Genomic DNA, 19493 nt, shown 5'->3' with positions numbered 1-19493 from the left:
GACAATGGCATCGGGAACAACCTCGGTGGCTGTACCAAGCTCTGTTGTGGCCTGGTACCTCAGGAGTTCCAATGCTGTAAAGACCTCATGGTACCAAATGAGCCTTCCTTGCAACCTCCAGACTCATTTTGGTACCTAGATCTGCTGGGTCACTGACTGCTTATGACTTTTACTATTCAGGAAGAGGGGTTGTCACCTCCCGTACAATATGTGGAGAAGCATTCTGACTCAGAACTTTCGGTTCTTCTAGTAGTGTCCCTCTGGATGCTCCACTATAGGTGTATCTGTGCCCCACGCCTCTAATCGGAGATTTTAGGTAGCAGTGTCCATTCGGCCCACACATGTCCTCTCCCTCAAGAGGCTGCATCAAGGCTATCTAGCTCTGCGCAGGCAAACCACCCAAAGTTCCTTCTTGACAACCTTTGGCCTCAAATTGAGTGAGCAGTTGTTTCTTCATTCTCTGCATCAGTACCATAAGTAGTAGTTGTTCATAGTTCCTTTATTTCCCTTAATAGTTAGAGTTTCCGTTTACCCCATTGGAATTAAAAAAAAAGAAAGAAAGAAAAGAACCTTTATTTCCTGCTTCCCATCCTTTTCATGGGGGACCTCCCCTCTTTGGTGGTGGTAGTAGTTCAGACTTTTAATGTCTTTTTAAAAAAAATAAAAAAGGGTAAAAAGAATGATTGGAGATTTGTGTTAGCAGTGCCTGGTTGGGCCACGCATGCACCGTAGCCTTCTTGCGCGGCTCTGAGCGGTTACATAGTGGTGCGCAACCAACCGTCCCCCAGTTCCTTCTCTACCGCCTTTGGCTTGAGTCAGAGCAATCAGCAGCGCCCTCTCTTAGCTCAGATAAGATTTATAGTAGTTAGTTTATAGCGATAGGTTAGCTTAGTTGTAGTTAGTTTTCATATCTATTGACTTACTTTAATTTCTTAAAAGAAATCTACCCCTGCCTCTCTGGCAGTCATACAGCCTTTACCTCAACTGGGTTTACCCCTGTTTTTTTCTCTAAGAGACCACTCCTTCAGGCATGCCCAGCTCACCTGGTTTTAAATGCTGCCTAACTTGCAGACTATCCATACTGGCCAGGCTCAATGTGTCCACTGCCTTGGCAAGACACACATTACTCAAAAGTGCCCACACTGCAAAAAAATGACAGCTAGGGCAAGAAAAGCCAGGGATCTCCAACTGAAGCTCCTCATGATGGAGAAATCCCTCAGACCAGCCTCTGACTCCGAGTCCAGGTCACCCCCTGGCCAACAGTCGCCAATGGCAGCCTCTGACAGGGGCTCCACTTCAACATCGGCTGCCAAGGAGCCTACTCCTAGAAAGGCTACCAAAAAGCAGTCGCAGACATCTCCGCACTGAGAATTGCCTAAACGAAAGTGATTTCCAACAGAAAAATCTGCCCCGGTACCGATGGCACCAAGAGCATCAGACAGGGCGGCACCAGCACCGAGTGTTCCTGAAGAGCTAAAGACTCTGTGTGGGCACACTCTAATGGAGGTTCACATAGCAAAGAGAAACCTTCCAGTTCGGCGCCCACAGAGCCGAAGAAGATCTCAGCACCGAGCAGTACAATGGCACCACCTGCTGTACCTATGCTGCACAGCTCTAAGTCCTCGACACCGGCTGCTTCAACTCATGCTCCCGGGCTGTCCACAGTGCCATCTCTGGCACCAAGCCTCATGGTACCGCAGCAGTTCATGAGACATCCGGACCTGGTAGTGGCTTCAACACCTGAATCTCCTCTACTCGGCACCGAGGGTACCCCATCCAGATCGGTACCTAGCCAGCTGATTACTCCCTGCAGATCAGCCCCCCCGCCTCCAGTGACAAGGAAGAAGAGGATGATGCAGTAATATATACTCCTCATCTTTCCTCACCAAAGCCAGGACCATCTTGTCAACAACCACCTGCAGATATACGAGGATGATATGGTCACCCACGGGCACCACCCTCCTACCATTCCCAAGTAACAGGTCATACTGGGATCCATGGGCAATGTCTAGGGCCCAAAACCGCAGTCCAGCTAGCCTCCCTAGGTCCAGAACAGGCCGGTCCCCTTCACCTGCTGTCCGGCACCCTCTGAAACACAGGAAGATGCTGAGGAACTTGAGCACACAGCCGAACAGGATACTTCGCCACCTACTCACATCTCATCTTCGTCACCAGACAAAACCATAATGTCATCACCCCCTACTACGGGGGATGCTTTCAGATCCTTTCAGGACCTCTTCAAAAGGGTTGCTGAATCCCTAGACATTTTGTTGGCACAGCTACCAGAAGCCCAACATAAGCTCACTGACATACTCCAGGCATCCCCATCAGCAAAGATAGCCCTGCTGATAAATGATGCTATTATGGAGCCTGCGAAAATCATCTGGTAGACTCCAGCTACTTCACCACCCTCATGTAAGACATCTGACAAAAAGTATTATGTGTCAGCAAAAGGAGCTGAATTTTTATTCACACACCATGCACCAAACTCCCTAGTGGTGGAGGTGGTCAATCAAAGGGGGAAACAACACCAGTCCTGAACGACCCCATTAGAAAAGGCTAAAACTTTTAGTGGGGAAAGCCTATTCCTTAGCTACGCTTCTGTTCCACATAGCTAACTATGCGGCCCTTCTGGCTAAATATACACACAATCTGTTCTCCAAAATGTTAACCTTTATTGAAAATGTGCCACATGACAGAAAAGAAACAGTACAAAGCAAACATTTCCGAAGGGTCTCTCATCACCAGCACAGCCCTCCAGGCTTCTCTTGACTCTGCAGACATGGCAGCACGATCCATCGCCACATCAATTGTCATGTGCCGTGCATCCTAGCTCCATCTCTCCGGATTCCCAAGGAAGGTCCAGGCCATGGTTGACGACTTACCCTTTGAAGGTCAGAAGTTATTTGCACACAAAACCGATGTCGACAGAACCAAGATCAACCTTTGATGTCTCAACCATCAACCTCCAGACAGTAATTTTGAAGGTGTGGTCGAGGGCATGAGAACTCCACAGTCTCTGATTCCAGAACCAGAAATGATCCCCTGCCCATTCGGAGACCGTCTGTCACCATACTGCCCAGTCTGGAATACCATCACGACAGACAAATGGGTTTTAGAGATTATCCAGAAGGGCTACTCCATCCCCTTTATTTCTATCCCACCTACCTACTCCCCTTCCCCATCCCTGTTCAAGGACCCTTACAACAGGAAATAAACCACCTTGTACAATTATGTGGTGTGGAACTCGTACCATCACAACACAGGGGGAGAGGTTTTTATTCCCATTACTTTCTAACTCAGAAATTAACGAAAACTCAACAAATTCCTGAGAACACAACATTCACTGTACGGAAACAGCATTTCCAATATAGAGTACTACCCTTTGGCCTTTCCATGGCCCCAAGAGTTTTTTCCAAGCTTCTCGCTGCCATTGCAGCTCACCTCCACAGACAAGGAGTGACGATATTTCTATACTTAGATGACTGCCTGATAAGGGCACCAACACAGCAAAAAGGAATAAACACCACACAGAGCACAATAACCCTGTTCACAGACCTAGGACTGCAAATAAATGTACAAAAGTCCTCACTGGTTCCTGTCCAAAAGTTGGAATTCATAGGACCCTACCTCGATTATCTCACAGCAACAGCAATGTTACTCCAACAATGCTTCCTCACTTTGGTCAACCTAATTTCAACACTGATGGACAGCCCACAAACATCCGCCAGAACATGCTTACAACTTCCGGGGCATATGTCGGCGACAACTTTTGTTGTACAACATGCCAGGCTCCACCTGAGACGCTTGCAGGCCTGGCTTCAAACAGCGTATATACCGCACAGACATTCTCTCTACCAACGCCTCACAGTGCCACGCAGGGTAAAAGACTTGCTAATGTGGTGGACACAACCACAGAACGTCTGCTCAGGAGTTCCTTTCCAACAAAAAGCTCCAACCATGACAATCACAATAGACGCTTCCCTAGTAGGTTGGGGGGCACATCTACACAACAATATGATCCAAGGCCACTGGTCTCCAGCGGAGTCCAACCTGCACATAGACTTATTGGTGCTAAGGGCAGTCTGAAATGCATGCAAGCACTTCTTCCTTTAATCAAGAATAATGTCATCAAGATCCTCACGGACAATATAGCATGCATGTTCTATATAAATTGCCAAGAGGGAGCAGCACGATCATACTCCCTGTGTACAGAGGCAATATGCCTTTGGAATTGGTGCTATCCACAAGCTCCATCAGAGTACACTTGGCTGCCATCATCATCTTCCATGATAAGGTGGACGGAGTCACTGTATTTGCTCACTTGAAGATTAAACGCTTCCTTAAAGGCATAGAAAACACTTATCGCACACTAAGAAACCCTACTCCCATCTGGGACCTCAACCTTGTTCTATGCCATCTCATGGAAAAACCGTTTGAATTCCTTGCAACTTGCTCTTTGTTTCACTTATCAATGAAGGTGGCTTTCCTCACTGCCATCATGTCCGCAAGACAGGTGGGAGAATTAGGTGCCCTAATGGCACACCCACCTTATACAACATTCTTTAAGGATAAAGTAATCCTATGGCCACATTCTAAATTCATACCCAAGGTCGCCTCCCCTTTTCATTTAAATCAACCCATCTACTTACCTATATTTTTCCCAGAGCCACACGCTGATGAGAGGGAGGCCTCACTCCATATGCTACACTTCGTATAGCATTAGCTTTCTATATAGAAAGAACAAAAACATTCAGAAAATCACCTAGACTATTCTTTTCCATAACGGAATGCTCAAGGGGCCAAAGGATCTCAAAACAGAGACTATCCAAATGGATATATGGATGTATCCATTTGGGCTACCAAAACAACAATCTGCAACCTCCACCGGGAGTTCGCACACACTCCACCAAAGCGTTAGCAACATCTGTGGCCTTTCTCAGTAATGTACCTATCACTGACATTTGTAGAGCATCAGCCCATACTTTCATTAAACACTATGCTTTAGAACAACAAACAGCAGCAGCTGCTCAGTTTGGACTTAGTGTTTTCCATCATCAATAGACCAACACCAAAGCCCCTCCCCTTGCACTGCTCAACAGTCACCTAAAGTGGAGCACCCACGGGGACACTCCTCGAAGAAGAAGAGCTTACTCATCTTGTGCAGTAACTGAGGTGGTTGTCCCTGTGGGTGCTCCACTACCCACTCTTCTTCCCTCTACTTCGGAGTTTCACGTCGATTCTCTGAGGTAGAAAAGGAACTGGAGGATGGTTGGCTGCGCACTGCTATATAACCACTCGGAGTGGCATGAGATGGGTATGGTGTGTGTGTGTGGCCCAACCGGGCACTGCTACCACAAATCTCTGATTACAAGCACATGGCGCCAAGACACCTAAAGTGGAGGACCCACAGGGACAACCATCTTGAAGAACCTCAGTTACTGCACAAGATCAGTAACCTTCTCATCTTTACAAAGAGGGTGATGGATGAGCTGCAAATTCCCCTACAGGAGGTGGCAGATACTCATCACAAGCTGGTGGATAGCCCACATACTTCCTCCTCATCCAGAATTGCCCTCCCCATTAACAAGGCGATTCTAGATCCAGCCAAAGTCATCTGACAGTCACCACCCTCCGTTGCACTGATGTGCAAGAGAGCTGACAAGAAATATTACATCCCTCCCAACACCCTCAACTCAACTCAATTATCGGAAACTCAGGGCATTGTTTCTACATTTACTGGAGGTGCAAAAAGAGCAGTTTCAGGCCATTGTCAGCAAGGGCCAGTTAGTGGCCAGAACTGCGCTACAGACAGCATTGGACACAGCAGCCCATTTGGTCTCCATGGCTTCGATCTCCATGGCTGTGGTAATGAGGCAGGCTTCCTGGTTATACCTTTCAGGGTTGCCAAAAGAGATGCATACAACAGTTGAGGATCTCCTGTTCGAAGGGCCCAAGCTCTTCGCTGATAAAACCCTGATGCCTCTCTCCACACCCTGAAGGATTCCCGTGCCACGTTGCACTCCCTGGGAATCTAAACTGTGGAACAAAAGAGAAGCAATATGGCTCTCAAATGCAACACAGATCACTTCCCAATACCCACCATCACAATGCTATTATGAGCCGCAGCAAAAGAGGGCTAGGATATAAAAGCTGAAGCTGTCAGCACCAAAATCCATGAACTCTCAGACTGCTTCTTCTAAGCACTTTTGACAGGTTGGTTGAGGACCCGAACAATCATGTCTTTCAACATCCACTACCATCTACTCACCTGCCCTTCGGAAATTGCCTGACTTTCTTTTACAGCAGTTGGGAGAATATAACCTCTAACAGATGGGTTTTAGATATTATTTTCGAGGGCTACACCATTCAGTTCACATCCCTTCTCCATTCCTCCTTCCCTGTCCCTCTTCAGGGACCCTTCTCATGAGAACCTGCTTAGATAATCTGTTATGCCTACGGGCAATAGAACCGGTCCGAGCGGACTCTTACACCTGTCCATGAAGACAGCATTTTTGATTGCCATCACTTCAGCTAGAGGCGTAGGAGAAATAGCAGCCCTGATAGCACATCCACCATTCACGGTCTTTTTAAAGACTTACTTATTACAAAGTAATACTGAGATTGCATCTCAGCTTTCTCCCTAAAGTGGCCTCTGCCTTTCATTTGAATCAATAAATCCATCTTCCAGGTTTTTTCCTGAACACACATTGTGACAGCAGGGAGGCGATTTTGCACATGAGATGTTAGACCAGGGGTCGGCAACCTACGGCACGCATGCCAAACACAGCACGCGAGCCAATTCTGAATGGAACGCTGCCTGCCCGGTGAGAGGAGGAGGAGGAGGGGTGGAGGGGCTGGAAAGCGCCATGCTGGGGGAAGAAGTGGGGGAGGGGGGAAGCTTGGCTGCAGCAGGACCAAGCTTCTGCCTCCTGCCCCTGCAGGGGAGAGCAGTGGGGGGGGTCCCGGCCCCCCGCCCCACTCAGCCCCCCTGCCCACTGCTCTCCCCTGCGGGGGAAGGAGGCAGAAGCTTGGTCCTGCAGCAGCCAAGTTTCCCTCCTTCCCCGCTTCTTCCCACAGCTTGGTGCATTCCGGCCCTTCTGCCCCTCCTCCTCCCTCTCCCTGTCCATGATGGCCCTTGCGAGGGGGAGGGGGAAGAGCGGCAGCGTGCACACAGCTCCGTAGAGTAGGGTTACCATATTTTGAGTGTCCAAAAAGAGGACACTCCACGGGGCCCCGGCCCCGCCCCGCCCACGCCCCAACTCCACCCCTTCCCCAAAGTCTCCGCCCCCTCCCCTGCTTCCCGCGAACATTTGATTCACGGGAAGCCTGAAGCAGGCAGCAGGTAAGCTGGGGTGGGGGTGGGGGGAGGAGGCGCGGCCCAGTCTGGCCCCCCCAACCGAGCGGCTCCCTCCGGAGGCCAGCCCCAGCCCCAGCATCTCCAGCCTGGCTCGGCTCGGGCCCTGGGGTGCCGGCCCCGGGCCAGCCCCCGGCCCAGCACCGCCGGCCCCGGCCCGGCCCCGCACCGCCGGCCCCGCACCCCCGGCCGAGCACCCCCGGCCCAGCACCGCCGGCCCCGGCCCAGCACCCAGCGGCGCCGGCCCCTCCCTATTTTCCCGGACATGTTCGGCTTTTTGGGATTTCCCTCCGGATGGGGATTTGAGGCCCAAAAAGCCGGACATGTCCGGTTAAATCCGGACGTATGGTAACCCTACCGTAGAGGACGCAGAGAGAGGTAGGGACGGGCCTGGGGGAAGGGGGTAGAACAGGGCATATCCCTCCCAGCCCCCTGCCATGAGCCGCTCAGGGCAGGGGGCTGGGAGCACCCCCATGAGCCGAGCACCCCAGCCTTCTGTCCTGTACCCCACACACACCCCAGTCCTGACCTCCCCCCAACACCCAGCCTTCTGCCCTGCACCCCCACACACCCCCAGCCCTCTGCCCTGACCTCGAGTTGCCTCCAACACCCAGTGTTCTGCCCTGCACCTCCACACACCCCCAGCCCTCTGCCCTGACCTCCCCCCAACACCCAGTGTTCTGCCCTGCACCTCCACACACCCCCAGCCCTCTGCCCTGACCTCCCCCCAACACCCAGCCTTCTGCCCTGCACCTCCACACACACCCAGCCCTCTGCCCTGACGTCCCCTCAACACCCAGCCCTCTGCCCTGCACCCCCACACCCCTCCCAGCCCTCTGCCCTGACCTCCCCCCAACACCCAGCCTTCTGCCCTGCACCTCCACACACACCCAGCCCTCTGCCCTGACCTCGAGTCACCCCCAACACCCAGCCTTCTGCCCTGCACCCCCCCACACATCCAGCCCTCTGCCCTGACCTCCCCCCAACACCCAGCCTTCTGCCCTGCACCTCCACCCCCCCCCAGCCCTCTGCCCTGACCTCCCCCCAACACCCAGCCTTCTGCCCTGCACCTCCACACACACCCAGCCCTCTGCCCTGACCTCGAGTCGCCCCCAGCCTTCTGCCCTGCATCCCCCCACACATCCAGCCCTCTGCCCTGACCTCCCCCCAACACCCAGCCCTCTGCCCTGCACCTCCACACACCCCACAGCCCTCTGCCCTGAACCCCCCCCCAACACCCAGTCTTCTGCCCTGCACCTCCACACACACCCCAGCCCTCTGCCCTGACTTTGAGTCGCCCTGCTCAGCCCACTGCAGGCCTAGGTGAACAGAACCCCAGGCTGGAAGCGGGCTGAACAGGCTGGCGGCATAAGATCAGCATTTTAATTTAATTTTAAATGAAGCTTCTTAAACATTTTGAAAACCTTGTTTACTTTACGTACAACAATAGTTTAGTTATATAATATAGACTTATAGAGAGAGACCTTCTAAAAAACGTTAACATGTATTACCGGCACGCGAAACCTTAAATTAAAGAGAATAAATGAAGACTCGGCACACCACTTCTGAAAGGTTGCCTACCCCTGTGTTAGACATTTTACTGGGACAGGACTAAGGACTTCAGAAAGTCTCCTAAGCTCTTCCTCTCCTTAGTGGAAAGATCCAAAGACTCCTAAATATCAGCTCCAAGATTATCGAAATGGGTCTCCGGTTGCATTCATCACTCTTATCAAGGGCGCAACCTGTCCCTTCCATCTGGAATCCATATGCACTCCACATGGTCGATCTCTACCTCGGTCACATTCCTTAAAGATGTCCCTATCTCGGAAATTTGCAGAGCAGCAACTTGGACTTCTCTGCCCATACATTATGTGATCACTGGAGCCTCAGCCTCCAATGCCATCTTCAGCTCCACTGTGCTCTCTGCAATAACAGACTCCACTATGAAGCTCCAGCTTCCCAATGGGGGATACTGCTATGAAGTCTCCTACAGTGGAACACTTATAGAGACACTACTTGAAGAGGAGGAAGTTACTCAACTTGTACAGTAACGATGGTTCTTCGAGATATGTGTCCCTATGGGTACTCCACAACCCATCCTCTTCCTCTCTACTTCAGAGTTCTCAAGATGGGACTCTGCAGTAGAGAAGGAAATGGGGGTGATTCACCACCATTTAGGGCTAGGTAATCTCAAGGCACACCACGAGGGAGGGAGTGCGAGCGCATATGTGGGCCGAATGACACTGCTACCTAAAATCTCTGATTAGAGGCACAGGGGCCTACACTGGAGCAAGGCTTCCTCTTCAGGTCTGTTCAGTTTACTCCAGGAGACATTCTCCTCTGCAGATGCAAAAAGGCAGGGTACCAGACCTCTGCCTGTTAACACTTGGGATGACCAGTGATCTATACCTTGCACTATGCCTTATGATTAAGGCTAAGATTTTGTCATGGATATTTTTAGTAAAAGTCACGGAAAGGTCACAGGCAAAAAAGAAAAATTAACAGAAGCCGTGACCTGTCAGTGACTTTTACTAAACATATCAGGGACAAAATGAGGCTCAGTGGGTCCCGATACGCCTGAAGTGGGGCAGCTGCGCAGGGTCGAGGAGCCGCCTGCAGCTGTCCATGGGGGCTGGGAGCTGTGGGATACTCCTGGCTCCTGTGTCAGCCAGGAGCTGCGGGGTACCCTCACTGCCCGCAGCTCGGGGGGCTTGCGGTGGCGGGGCACTCGGGGGTTCTCCCACCGCCCACAGGGGCTGGAAGCTGCGGGGTACCCCTGCCACCTGCAGCTCCTGAGACCCGCTAGGACCGGGAGCTTAGAGGTTCCCCTGCCACCACTGCCTGGGATCTCGGGGATTCCTCCATCCTGCCGCCCCTGGCGGCCGGCCTCTCAGGGGTTCCCCCAGTGGCCGGGATCTCGGGGGTTCCCCCACCGCCGCAAACGAGCTCAGGGGTTCTCCGCCATCCGCGGGAGCCGGGAGCTGTGGGGTACACCACTGCCCACACTGGCTGGGAGATGTGGGGACCGCTAGAGGCGGTGGAGATACCCTGCAGCTCCCGGCCCCTGCCAGTGGCGGGGGACCCTGCAGCTCCTGACCGCTGAAGTCATGGAGGTCACTGGAAGTCATGAATTCCGTGACTTCCACAACCTCAGTGACTAAATCGTAGCCTTAATTATGATCCTCCTCATTGGCCTTATTGGGACTCCTGGGCAATGTACTGCCCGCAATTTAGAGGGGCCCTGATTCAGTCTCATAAGGAACGTAGAAGACCTCATTCTCTGGTACTGTCCATCTCTCCCTCCACTCTGAATCAGCAGAGGACACCTTTGAGGAGCAAGAGGCAAGGACAGAAAAGGAAGTGACCGCATTTACAAATATTGCTTCCTCATCATTATGTGATGAGGCTTCACATTATGATGTTCCTCATCATCGAGGTAGTAATGCCACCACTGATGACTTTTGGCAATTCAAGGACCTAATGAAGCTTGTCACTCAATAGAGTTTCTTGGCTGTATGGAAGCAAGCATGGGAGGCTATGACATCAGACAAATGGGTATTGGAGGCCATTACATTGGGTTATACTATCTAGTTTACCTGCATCCTGCCCTTCTACCTCCCTTCCCCGTCCCTCTTCAGGGACCCCTCTCTCAATTGCTGAGATAGGAGATGACAGTGCTCCTAAGTCTAGGGACCGTAGAACCAGTTCCAGCTCAACACAGAGGCAAAGAGTTCTATTCAAAATATTTTCTGATACCGAAGAAAAATGGTGTTGGAGGCCTTTACTAGATTTCAGACAATTGAACAAGTATGTCAGACATCTGAAAATCAGGACATTGTCCAACTATACCAAAAGAAGGGCAGGAGACACTTGATATGGTTTTAATCAGGCTGCAACTTTATTATTAGGTGTCCGGGACTACCCGACAGATAAAAGTGTACAGGGCAGATATCGCCATTTTCATTCAATATCTACCCTTCTGACAGCCGCCTCCTTTTTCCATCCAGGTCCCATAGCCAACCCATTGCTGGGACCTTACCACCGACCCCCACCCCCGAACAAGGGTTAAGGTGGAGTATAAGAAGAGGGGGTTAGCCCTCTGCCTTAACAGTCATAGAAGCCCCAAGCCCCGCCCCCCCTTCACTCCTTTAACAAGCATCTCCCTTTTAAGTCCTTTACCGAGTCATTTATCCAGTCCCTGTATATTTTCTCTATGGAGTACCTGCACTGGACATCTGCCCCAGACTTACATAATGAGTTGCAACATCATAGCCTAACTCCCCTCCCTTTCCACCTAAGCCAAATCTGGTGGTGAGGAAAAAATTCCTTCCCAGCTCCCCTATAAAGGAACGGCTAGTGCAAAGCCCACAGCAGGTCCTGACTAAATCTTGTATTTTTGCCACCTGAAGGGAAAGGAGGGTGGGTGCAGCTCTGCCTGGTCTGGGGAAAAGGGGCTTCTTTCCTGTTTTGAACTTTCCAGCCCTTCCGGTCACTGGAGATGAGTCAGCATTGCCACACTGACCCACTCCCCCTTTTGCAGCAGCTTCTGAGCCTCGCTCCCCCACTCCTGGCCATAAAGTGCTATGCCCTCTCCCCCCGGCAAGCTGGACAACTGCTCCCCCCTCCCCTCCCTGCGTAATGGTGCAGTGCAGTCAATGTCCCTGGTAGCTATAATTTCCTCCCTAGAGTCCAGGGACTGGTTTGCAACTCTCGACCTCAAACATGCCTACTTCCCCATTGCAATTCATCCATTTCACATTTGATCACAATCACTACCAGTACTGGGTCCTACTGTTCAGCCTTCCTTCCGCCCCACGGGTTTTTCTCAAGAATCATGGTGGTCATAGCTGCCCACCACCAACGTCTTGGAAAACAGTGTTTCCCTACCTTGATGAGTGGCTCCTCAAATGCTGATATCATCAGGAAGTGCAGTCAGCAGTTCAACAACAACTTCACTGTTCCACAGTTTAGGCCTACAAATAAATGAGAAATCAACCTTGACCCCTATCCTTTTTATAGGAGCATTTTTGGATTCGGTGATGGGCAGGGCTTATCTCCCTCCTGACAGGTTCCTCACTCTGAAAAACCTTATCCAAAGAACTCAGCTCAGTTCACAAGTTCCAGTAAGAACATGTCTGCAACTGCTAGTGCTTATGGCAGTTTGTGTTTTTTGTAACACAAAACTCCAGGTTACATCTTTGCTGTCTCCAGGGGTGGCTCAGGACAGTTTGTGTACCCAACAAACACAGTCTGAACAAGGAGGTGCCTGTACCCAGCTGGGTCCTTCAGCCACTCATCTGGTGGAGGAATCCTTCTTAAAGGTTTGTGCAGAAATCCCATTTATGCAGAGTCCCCCTATGGTCATGATAACATTGTACATTTCCCTCTTGGGATGGAGAGCACATGTGGGTCCTCACACAGCCCAAGGCAAATGGTCACAAGAACAACACTTGCACATCAGTCTGCTAGAGTTAAGAGTGGTCAGAAAAGCTTGGTGCTACACTCTTCCCCTAATCAAAAACAAGTCACTCAAGATCATGATAGGCAACGTAGCTTGTATGTGTCACCCTTATTCTGCACCAAAGTGATAAAGCTTTGGAATTGGTGGATAGCCATCCAGTCAGTCATTTCAGCTTCTTACCTTCTGATATACAAAACATCTTGGCAGATGACCAGCAGACATTTCCCCCCTAAATTATAAATGGAGTTGGACTTTCGAGTCCTCAACAAAATATTCCTAGCATGGAGATTTCCAGAGGTTCATTTTTTTGCCACTGGAGCCAACATGAAGTGCAGGAAATTCTGCAGAGGAGAACTTCCAGAGGAGGACTCAATTCCCAATCTCTAGGAGATGCCATTCTTATTACATGGACAAGGGATCTTTTTTTGCATATCCACTACTCCATTGTTTTTAAAGGATCTCAACAAGATCAATCAGGACCAAGCCAGTGTAACTTTGATTGCACCAACTTAGCCAAGACAAGTTTGGTTTCCTTACCTCATCACAATCACTTCTTGCCTTCTATGGCGGCTCCCAATCAATTCTCAACTGTTGTCTCAGGATCCATTTCAGACGCTTCACCATGACCTGAATGTTCTGCAATTCCACGCCTGGTCCCTCAGTGGTTCTCAGGACAGGAGGAGTCATGTTCACTAGCAGTACAAAATGTGCTTTTAAATAGCAGGAAGGAATCTACAGGATGCATGTAACCTCCAAAAATGGAGGTTACACACAGATTTTCTAAATGGATCTCTGGGTGCGTTATTGCCTCCTGTGTTTTCACTGATACTCAGCTTCCCCTACTAGTAACTGCGCATTCTACTAGAGCATAGTCTGTCTGTAGCCCTACTCAAAGATGTTGCAGTTGTTGAAATGTCCGAAGTTGCAACGTGGAGCTCAGTGTATTTTTTCCCCCAGCCATTATGCGTCGGTTCACGCTGCTAGATTGGATGCTGCAGTAGGCATCGCAGTTCTTTCTTCAGTGCTGGACTCTGTTCTGAACCTGCCACCTCCTTAGGTGGGTTACTGCTGTGGAGTCACCTGAAGTGGAGCATCCACAGGGACACTACTCTAAGAAGGAGAGGTTACTTATCTTGTGCAGTAACTGGAGTTCTTCAAAATGTGTGTCCCTGTGGGTGCTCCACTACCCGCCCTCCTTCCCCTCTACTTTGGAGTTTCCTCTGTGGGACTTTGTGGTAGAGAAGGAACTGAGAGCAGTTCACCTGCACAGCGTTATATAGCCTTGGTATGGGGCACAAGGATGTGTAGGGTACATGCATGAGTTGAACAGGCTTTGCTACCAAAAATCTTCAATCGGAAGTGCAGAGTGCATGCTCACCTAAAGTGGAGCACCCACAGCAACACACATCTCAAGCAAATCAAAGCTTAGCTGCAAACTAAGGTTATTTAATTTGGTTTGTGAATCAACCAAGAGTGTATAAAATGTATGATTATTTTGTATTGGTATTCCATTTTCCTTTATTTTTAATTCAGACAACACTGCTTGATTTAGATGCCCTAGCAAGACACCTCGCTGACTGCATTCGAAGGTAAGATTTGGTGGTGATAATTTTATTTTAAAGTTTGTATTTTATGTATTCTTAATGGGACATATAGAGCTTAATTTTTTTTTTTGTATAGCAGAGAAATCCTTGATCATCAAGATGGTAACATAGAAGATGATGGTCTTACAGGACTCCTGCGGCTTGCAACAAGTGTTATTAAACACAAACCACCTTTTAAATTTTCCCGGGAAGGACAGGTAAGAATAAAGTACTTGGAAAATGCCAAATAGCTAACGTTACCTCCTGTTACTGTAAACTGCTTCATTTTAAGTTTTGTTTTACTCTCTTGAGTGTAGGGGTTGCATAAATACTGTTCCTTTGTCATATGATGATTGACAGAAACACATTTCCTAACTGGATTATTTTATTTTAAAAAACAGCAATACAATGTGTATTTTACATACACACACACACACACACACACACACACACACACACACACACACACACACACACACACACACACACACACACACACACACACACACACACACACACACACACACACACACACACACACACACACACACACTCTCTCTCTCTCTCTCTCTCTCTCTCTCTCTCGCCATTTTTAACCTCAGAACAAAATTCTTGTCTCTTGCAGAACCTTTATCTATGTATGTATGTATTTATTTATATCTTTGATTATCTCAAGGCATTTTCAGGGCTGCTCAGCTTTTTCCAAGTTCTTACAAATCATTGATACCTGTTTTTCCTTGGCCAAATCCTGGGGCATCCCATGCACCTGTAGAAGATCCTAAAGTAGCTTTAAAGTCACTTGCACACATGGACAGGAGCAGACACCTGTCACAAGAATCCTGTACCATTCTTTCCATCCCTACATGTTGTGGAGAACTGCTGATGAGGTGTCATTATGAACAGGCCAGAAATAATACCAGGGAACCGATGCACTGCACAGATGCAGTGGGCCCAACTCTTACGTGGGCTGAGGAAGCAGTGGGCTTGCGTTTGTGATCCTTCCCTGTGGCCATGACCAGCTTGCATAGCAGCTTGGCTTGTTGGGACTGAGAATTCCATTCCTAAAATAAAAAAGCAAAGCTCTTGCACACAACTTTTGCTCTACTCTTCAGTGATTTGTTCAAACTTTTGGTCTGGCTATGGAAGTGATATACAGAGTCACATATGAAACATGAGACCTGCAAATCTAAAGCTCATTGAAATCAATGAGAGTCTTTCCATTGAGTTCACTAGGCTTTGGATCAAGTCCATGATGAGGTTTCAGTCAATAATTAGACCCATATATGTGACTGCATTTAATCCTGTTTGGCTAGCTCAAAGTCCCCTTTTCTAATTTACAAACATAAAATGCCTCCTGGTAATTCTTTATCTGAATGTATAATAATCTCTTTCTATCTTGGGCATTCACTAATGTAATATTAGTTTTCAGTAATAACAGTATTTCTACTTATTAATGTAATCTCATACGTGTGATACTTGTGTTATAAATGAGTTATAAGATAGATCTGTCCCATCAGGATTGTACGGTCTAAATAGACAGCAGATAGTTGAAGGATGGGAGGATAGCATAGGTAAAAAAACAAGTAACTAAGGAGTTGAATTTAGTACTTCGCATTAGAACAAATTTTGTTATAATGAATTTATGTGGCTTTTGGGTTTTTTGTGGTTCATTTTGCTAACAATACTTTGAGAAGACTACAGTTTATAGGCCTCTTGGGAAAAGTGTGATTTAAGGAGAGATCTGAAGGAAAAGAAGTTGAAAACCAGGTCAGGGTGGGAATTCAAGGCATAGAGTGCAGTTTGGAAGACAGTACAGAGAGAAGATGGGAAGGAGGAGGACACAGAAGGCACAGTCCTGCAGGTTGGGTAAAACAAAGGAGTGAGGAGAGGACTAAAAGAAAACAAGGAGAGAGGAGTAAAATTGTGCAGAGCCTTGAAGCTAAAGAGAAGGACCTTAGCTATATGTATGTTGAGGGGAAGCCAGTAACGGGATTTGAAGAAGAGCTGAATGTGGTCAGAGCAGCAGCCACAACAGATGATTTTTAAAGCAGAATTTTGTTTTTGCTTAAAGACCAGGGTCCCAACAGATTATTTGAAAATAAGTCTTGACCCAATATAATTAAAAAAAAAAAAAAAAAAAAAAAAACTATTTAAAATGTTATAATTTACTATTTGATTTGCCTATTATAAAATAGCCTGTGTCTATTTATTTCACTGTGTTGGTGTGAAACAAATGGACAGTTTCCCTTTTAAGTACCATGGAACAGAATGGAGCAGGATTGCTTGATCATAAACTTTTCTCCAGAGTGATACATTTGGACTCTCTCTCTCTCTTTGAAAAATATTGACAGCAGCTCAGTCTTGTCCAGTGGATTCTGAGATATGGCCACTCCTTTTCCACTTCACTTCAGATTCTCTCTTTGTCCATGCAAACAAAGTGATGGTTGTGCTGCTACCTTATCTGTTATTACCAATCTTTTAAAAATCAAGTTCTGGGGCAGCAGCGAATGGTACTTTTGCTCCTTTGCCTTCCTTCTTCTAGGAGACTACATTCATCATATCTACACTAGGAAGAAAGGTGTATTTTGAACACATTAGCGAACATTTTAAAAATGCACCTTTTATTCTAGTGAAGGTATGTCCATTTTTGTCATTATTTCTTGAATGGGAGCACCTGCCAAGCTCCTCTCCTCCCCTCTTCCAGCATGGCAGAATCAATAAAATAGTGTGGGCAAAAGGCCAATAGTTGCAAGTTACAAAAGGGTAGACGTCCCACTACTACCCTGCCCTATAGACCCTTGTTACTCAATGGGAAGTGGCTCAGATGCTGACAGCTCTCCATCTTTACACAGCAGCGAGACTCCTGCAGAAACTACTCTGCAATGGTAGAACTGTGGTCTTCAACATGTAGGATTCAGCAGGCAGGTCATCCTCACCTATCGAGAATTCTTGAAAAATCTCCACAAATTCCCACCCTTGGCCCCATCCCTCTCAAAAGAAAAAAAATTCCAATGTCTTCTTTCATGTATTCAAGTGTGTGAGAGAGGTAGGCTTTCCTATTCAGACTACCTGAGCCTGATGGCTTGGCTATTGAGTGGCAAGGTGGTATATTCCTCTCGTAGCCTCCTGCAGAACGTCTACCCTTTTTGCTTGTGCAAGAGTTTAGACAAACTCTCCTATTGGTGCCAAAATAATAGGATTTAACTCCAAGAAACCATGTATTTCAGTATTCTTACTAAAATTGATTTTTGAAGCATGAAAAGGTCCTGAATATCATTGGTTAAGTACATTGACCTATAGAAGATCTCACTCAGTGTACTTTTTAGAGATCAGGATGTGACTCTCTGACTAGAAGATTTCTGGGGAGAAATCTTTGTAATGTTGTTAGTGCTGTAGCAGGCGCCATACTTAGTGGAATAAGGCACTGACCAAAGCCTCCCGTATCTGGGGATTAGTTACTGTTACTACAGTCTATAGACTGTAGTAGTGGACATGTAACATCTGTGTGGGTGTCCTGTGCTTTATCAACAAATTAGAAGAGAATTCAGTCCCTCACAAACCCTGAGAAGGTCTCTTTTGCAAGATCCATTTATTTAGCCCCGCTCCACACCTAAAACTTAGGTCAACCTAGCTACGTCACTCAGGGCTGCGAAATATTTTCTGCCGTGAGCACTGTATTTAGGTCGACCTAATCCCAGGTGTAGACACTGCTAGGTGGACAGAAGGATTCTTCCATCGACCTAGCTACTGCCTCTTGGAGACGTGAATTACCTGCATTGACAGAAAAATCCCTTCCATTGATGTAGGAAGCATCTACGCCAGTGGTTCTCAACCTATTTACTATTGTGAGCCTCATATGCAGCTCTCTGTGTTATGTGAACCGCATCCACACAATATATATACTACCTGTATGGCTCTGAGGATGTCACATGGGCTGCAGCTGTGTATTGATTGGGTCACAGGTTGAGAACCACTGCTCTAGGTAATGTGCTGGTGGTTGTGGATGGATTTGCAGCTGTGGGGTTCCTGAACTGCAGTGGGGTGATTCAAGGCATGCACATCCCTATTTTTACCTTAGCCCACCTCGCCACAGAGTACATCAACAGAAAGGGCTATTTTTCCTATGGTTATGCAACATTGGTGGCTCACTGGGGATGATTCACTGATATCAGTGTGGGCTAATCAGAGAAGGTGCACGATGCTCACATCTTTACAAACATAGGACTGTTCAAGAAGCTGAAAGCACGGAAGTTTTTTTCCCAATTGGGGATTACCATTGACTACATTGAAATGCCAGTAGTGGTCCTGGAGGACCCAGCCTACCCCATGGTCCCTGGGGCTCATGAAGCCATCCACGGCAACCTTGACAGCTCCAAGGAGAGATTCAGCTATTGGCTCAAGAGGTGCAGAATGACAGTTGAGTGTGCTTTCAGTAGATTGAAGGGATGAGGTCAGTTTTTACTCACTAGGTCAAATCTCAGTGAAAAGAATATCCCAATGGTTATAGCTGCCTGCTGTGTTCTGCATAATATCTGTGAGGCAAAGGGGAAAAAGTTGCCACCGGGGTGGAGTGGTGTCTGCTGACTTTGAACAACCAGACAAAAGGGCCATTAGAAGAGTTCAGCGCAGAGCTGTGTGGATGAGGGAGGCCTTGAAAGACCACTTTAATGGTCAGCCACAGTAATGTGCTGGACATTGCTCTACCTGGCTTGGAAATTTGTGGGGAAGGGTGTTAGGAATTGTGTAGTGCTTGGTGTACAATTCTGAATATCAGGTCTTTAAATGAACCTATCAATTCTATGGTGCTTACTGTATTTTTATATTTATTACACTGTTTGTCACTGAATCTATGTGTTCTGTGGTCCTGGTGTGGTTCTGTGTTTTGAGTAGCGCTAGGCGTTCTGCGGTTGATATTACGAAGTAACAAAGATGAATTTATTTCCAAAAAATAAAAATGGATTGTGTACCAAAAAAGTGCAAAAATAATGTGCAATTAAAAACCAATACAGTGCAAACTTACAAAACTTAACAGAACAGCGCTTTAAAATTAGAATGGTGGAAAACATTTGTGTCCATTTTAGTCCATTTCAGC

General features: G+C 47.9%; 1 protein-coding gene across 1 annotated transcript in view; it reads left to right on the top strand.

The window, feature by feature from the left end:
* Positions 1 to 19493, top strand: part of USP34 (ubiquitin specific peptidase 34) — a 278527-nt gene that overhangs the window by 148473 nt on the left and 110561 nt on the right. The window contains exons 40-41 of the mRNA XM_065400557.1: positions 14352 to 14407; positions 14499 to 14619. Of these exons, the coding sequence (XP_065256629.1) occupies positions 14352 to 14407; positions 14499 to 14619 (177 nt within the window). The remainder of the gene's footprint in view (positions 1 to 14351; positions 14408 to 14498; positions 14620 to 19493) is intronic.

Source organism: Emys orbicularis, chromosome 3 (assembly GCF_028017835.1).
Source record: "Emys orbicularis isolate rEmyOrb1 chromosome 3, rEmyOrb1.hap1, whole genome shotgun sequence".
NCBI lineage: Eukaryota > Metazoa > Chordata > Testudines > Emydidae > Emys > Emys orbicularis.
This window is presented reverse-complemented; position numbering and strand designations above follow the sequence as displayed.